The sequence below is a fragment of the Phalaenopsis equestris genome, unplaced genomic scaffold (assembly GCF_001263595.1).
Source record: "Phalaenopsis equestris unplaced genomic scaffold, ASM126359v1 Scaffold000692, whole genome shotgun sequence".
Taxonomy (NCBI): Eukaryota; Viridiplantae; Streptophyta; class Magnoliopsida; order Asparagales; family Orchidaceae; genus Phalaenopsis; species Phalaenopsis equestris.
Window position 1 is genome coordinate 523,380 of NW_018165132.1, and position 4,530 is coordinate 527,909.

The window sequence follows — 4,530 nt, forward strand, 5'->3', positions numbered from 1 at the left end:
AAGAAAATCACTACCTTGGGAGCGAGATACAGTCAGACCACCACCAAACCCTTGGATACAAAACTAGAGGGGAAAACTTGAGACGTTGGCGGCTGTCCCGAACAGAAACACGACTAAAACTGAAAATTCAAACCCTAATACAGCACATAAGTAAGAAAGAACTAGAAGAGAGGGAATGATAAAAGGAAATGTGTTGAAAATTGAAATCAAATTGAAAGAGGAGACGCCTGGTTTGGCTCTACACCATTCCCGCAACCCAGATGCCGCGTCCGATCCAGGTTGTGGGAGACACCCGCGTCAAGTTCATTGAAGGATCTTCATATATCATAATCAAACCGTCCCTTATGTGCTAAAGTTTTTTTCATCAAATTGCCAACTTCTCAAACTAGCAAAACCTAACACCTTGGATTTTTTTAATACCCCTAACCTGTTACTAGGGTGGTAAACCTCTATATCCTTACTACAAGGGCGGAACCAACATAATTTTTTAGGGTGGGCAAAATTACAAAGTGTCAATTTTTTTTAAAGTTGTTGGGGGGGTGGTGGTGGTGGGGGGGATCTTTAGTACACTATCGTTGCCTTAGGTAGGCTTGGTTACAATCACTTGAGCAAAAACCATTCTCTACTATTAAGACCTAAGAGAATCTTCCCCTTGTGATCTCCATACATTGAGATGGTTGAACCCATAGCTTAGCTTAATGAATCAAGGATTGCCAAATAATTCCTGTGTAAAAAAAACATACGAAGAAGTTTCAAGTTCATGAACAACAAAAAGGGGTATTTATGCTACAAATAGAAAGAAGTAAGCAAATGCATAACCTTGCAATGCTTCTTAGAACTATCTCCATACAAATACTAAAAATATTATATGTTTATTATTCAATGCTTCTTAGAACTATCTCCATACAAATACTAATAATATTATATGTTTATTATTTAGTCCTAAAGCAATCCAATTTAAATTGGAAAATTGTGGAATATTGAGAGTTCTGCATAATTAAATATTTCTTTTAAGAAGCCCTTACTGGAACAAATACAATGGACCGACATTAGTAAGATACTTGTGTATTGAATGCCATTCATAGGATAGTACTTGATGTAATGGAGTTCAAGAAGATCAAACATGCAGTAGCATTTTAATTTATTTCCTTCTCACAACTAAATTTGGTGATGATATTGGCAGACAAAAATTTTTTTATAGAAAGTCGACATGAAGGATGTTGATCTATAGGTCACTTAACTATATCTAGAGTTTTAAGGAGAAAATTGACCTTCAATGACATATCATAGATGAATGATATCAGTTTCAATTTTAAGTGTCATTCCCATAAGAGTATCGAAAATTGGAAGACATAGTACTTAAACATATTATGGTTTTCCTCGGTCAAGCTTATCGACATAATAGATATATGTCAAGTTTTTTCCTCTTTTTTTTTGGTTTTTGGATATAGAAGAAATGATCAAAGCTATTTAATAATATCAAATGTAAATGATAACAGATTTTTCATACCACTATTTCTTATAAATTGTAATGCCAATGAAATATAATAGCATAATTTGACTAATGTTAATTTACAATACTTATCATAACGCCACTAATGCATGCATATCTCATTCAACTTCAGAATGGCGTAATGAACATAGAAGCTAAGGTATCCTGCAATTGCTATGGAAGATACACTTCAAAGAGGTAAGTTTCTAGTAGTGGTAATCAGTAAGACCTATAAGGAACCAGCCTACCTCTTTGACCAAGAACTATAAAATCTCATCCTCCGCTTCCTCCTCTACATATAGGATGAAGTGCAAATAACTAATAAACAGCTGACGAAAAACAGGCCATTCGAATATAGACAACGATAACTGCATTCATTCATATCACAGCAAGATAAAGTGGTATCAATACAACTGAGCAACAAACAAGGCAATAAAACATAGTGATATAGGAAGTAGAAATTCCTTCAACTTTTCACTCAAATAAAATGCCAAAACATGCAAGACTCTAGAATTCAAGTCATCGTGGACTGTGCAAACCTTCAAGTTAGGATGGAAATCAGAGCTATCCCTTGACAAGTACCTAAAGCAACAATACTCTACCAAACTTCGTGCATCATCTTGAATCCCCTCAGGTGCAAGAGCTTTGAAAATCCTCTGCATCTTTCTACCAGTCAAGCCGCTCATCCTGTACCATCCTTGTAAAATCAGAGAACAGTTTAGCATAAAACCAGCAGCATATACTCAGCACGGAGATATTTTTAGAATGCCAAATTAGGACATAGACAACAAAAAATCAATTCAAGTCAAATATACTCATATTTAGAATGCCTAATTTGAGCATAAACTTCAAATAATCAATAAAAGGTCAAATATCCATTTCCCCTCACCTCCCGAACTGCTCTATCGAGACTGCGGCGGCAAGGGAGAGGTACCCGTTCGGCGTCCTTCGATCAACGGTTATCTCCATAGACAAAAACATCTCCAGGTCCATTTCCTGTGACTCGCCATCGATATCCAATTTCAGCTTCAACCCCGGCTTCACAAGCGGCACGGCCACGTCTGAAAATAACGTCTGCGCCTTGAACAGCCATGAGCTCACCCTCTGCTGAACGGCACCTAATACAATACAACCATGGCAAATAAGAAACAGAAACATCGATCCTTGTAAGTGAGAAGTACAGCACCTGGATCGATGTCAGCAAACTTCCATCTGCGGCCACCGCTACCGCTTCCAGCAGAGTTCAGGAAGTTGATGCGGCGGTCCGTTGCGGCAATGGAGAAACAAAATCGGGGCAGTGGTGATGAGGTTGGAATCGTGTGACGGATAGGAGGGAGATGGAGCAGCATCGCCTTTATTTCTCTCTGGTTTTAAGATTGCTTTTCTTCGTGACTTCGATCCCTAAATTGGAAGCCCTTTTCTGTGTATTCGTTCATCAACTGTGCTTCTCTTTTCCTGGCCCTTCATCTCCCGCGTCAGCTCGAAGCTTGACACTTGAGAAGGTCGGCTATGAGACTATTGTCTACTTGTTGAAGGGGCATTTACGTAATACCACGCAATTCTTATTTGTAAGTGTCAATTTATTTCTATCTATATATATATAAAGAGAACTACATTTATTTTAATAAAATATGTTGCATTAAGCATTATTGTGAGCAGGGTTGTAAATAACCCAATGCACTCGATGAACAACTCGAACTCTACTCTCTCATTTTCACTCAAATTAGTAAATAAACAAGTTCGAATAATTTTTTAAAACTCAAATTTTAAATGAACTAAAAATGAACATAGTCAAATTTGTTTATTTATGTTCATGAACAAACTCGTTTATTGTTCGACAATCAACTTGTTAAATATTCGATATGAAGCTCGAACAAAGTGCTGTGGATATAAATCAGCAATAAAACGAAAAAAAAGAACGAGAAAAATTGCATGCAGAAAAAAATCAGAGCGACACACAGATTTACGTGGTTCGATAAATTTGCCTACATCCACGGAGTTGCAGAGGATTTTACTGATTGAGAAATTTACATCAGTTGATCACAACGACAATGACAGGAGAAAGTTTCCCACTTTCTCACTCTCTCTTATTTCTTCTCTACACTGAGATGCACCGAAAAAGAAGAAAAACGTACAAGAGAAAATTTGTTTCTCTTTTGCTTTAAGCCAACAAGAAGAAATCAAGTACAAACACCTTCTTCTTCACTATCTTCTTCTTCCTTCTGCCAAGCATGCAGAAACAATTAAGAGAGGGAGCACCTGTGAAAACATGCCTTTTTCTGCCTTCTGAGAAATCTCATTTCATGTTTTCGCGAACTGAAGGAACTGAAGCGGCGACCTCCAGCAAACGAGAGAGACGGAGGTTCGCGAACTGAAGGAGGCAAGGGGGTTTCGCAAATCTGGGAGAGGCCGAGACAGAAGAACTGTTTTTTGCGAACCGAAGGAGGCGAGCAAGGGGTTGATTCACGAATGGGGGAGAAACTAATTCGCGAAAAAAGGGAGCAGAGTTTTGGGGTGTGGGCGGGGGGGGGGGGGGGGTTAAGTTTTTTTTTTTTACCGGGCTCCACACTCAACATATCTCCCACTTGGAGACCGGTACACAGACTACAACGTCCTTCCTCCTCAAACTGATACCCTCTACTGGTGGCGTCACCCTTCAAACATAAATCCTATACCTCTGCAACTCAAGACCCATGTCTTCAAGCTAGAAGACCAACTGAAGTTGCGCACAACTTTAGTTTCTTCAGAGTAACACCCTTTGTCAATATATCAGCAGGGTTCTAGCTTCTACAAATTTTCTCAAGCAACAAATGTCTGTCATCCAACAATGACCGTATGAAGTGATACCTGATCTGAATGTGTTTTGTCCTGGACTGAAAATGCTGGATTCCTGGCAAAGAATATGTCGCTTTGACTATCACTATAGAGTATGCCCTGCTGATCTTTCTTGCTCAATTCTTTCAAGAAGCCCTATAGCTATATCATCTCCTTTACAGCCTTTGGCACTGCTATATACTCAGCTTCTGTAGTAGACAACG

The 4,530-nt window shown here is 38.7% G+C and overlaps 2 protein-coding genes across 5 annotated transcripts in view; one reads left to right on the forward strand and one right to left on the reverse strand.

Annotated features, from left to right (window-relative positions):
* Positions 1 to 4,530, forward strand: part of LOC110030278 (small glutamine-rich tetratricopeptide repeat-containing protein) — a 41,201-nt gene that overhangs the window by 8,317 nt on the left and 28,354 nt on the right. The gene's annotated exons all lie outside the window — the stretch shown is intronic.
* On the reverse strand, positions 2,037 to 2,966 carry LOC110030279. Its single transcript, XM_020732917.1, has 3 exons — positions 2,679 to 2,966; positions 2,382 to 2,610; positions 2,037 to 2,189 (listed from the first exon to the last, which is right to left on the reverse strand). Exons 1-3 carry the CDS (start codon positions 2,839 to 2,841, stop codon positions 2,159 to 2,161), a joined length of 423 nt encoding a protein of 140 aa, XP_020588576.1. The 5' UTR covers positions 2,842 to 2,966; the 3' UTR covers positions 2,037 to 2,158.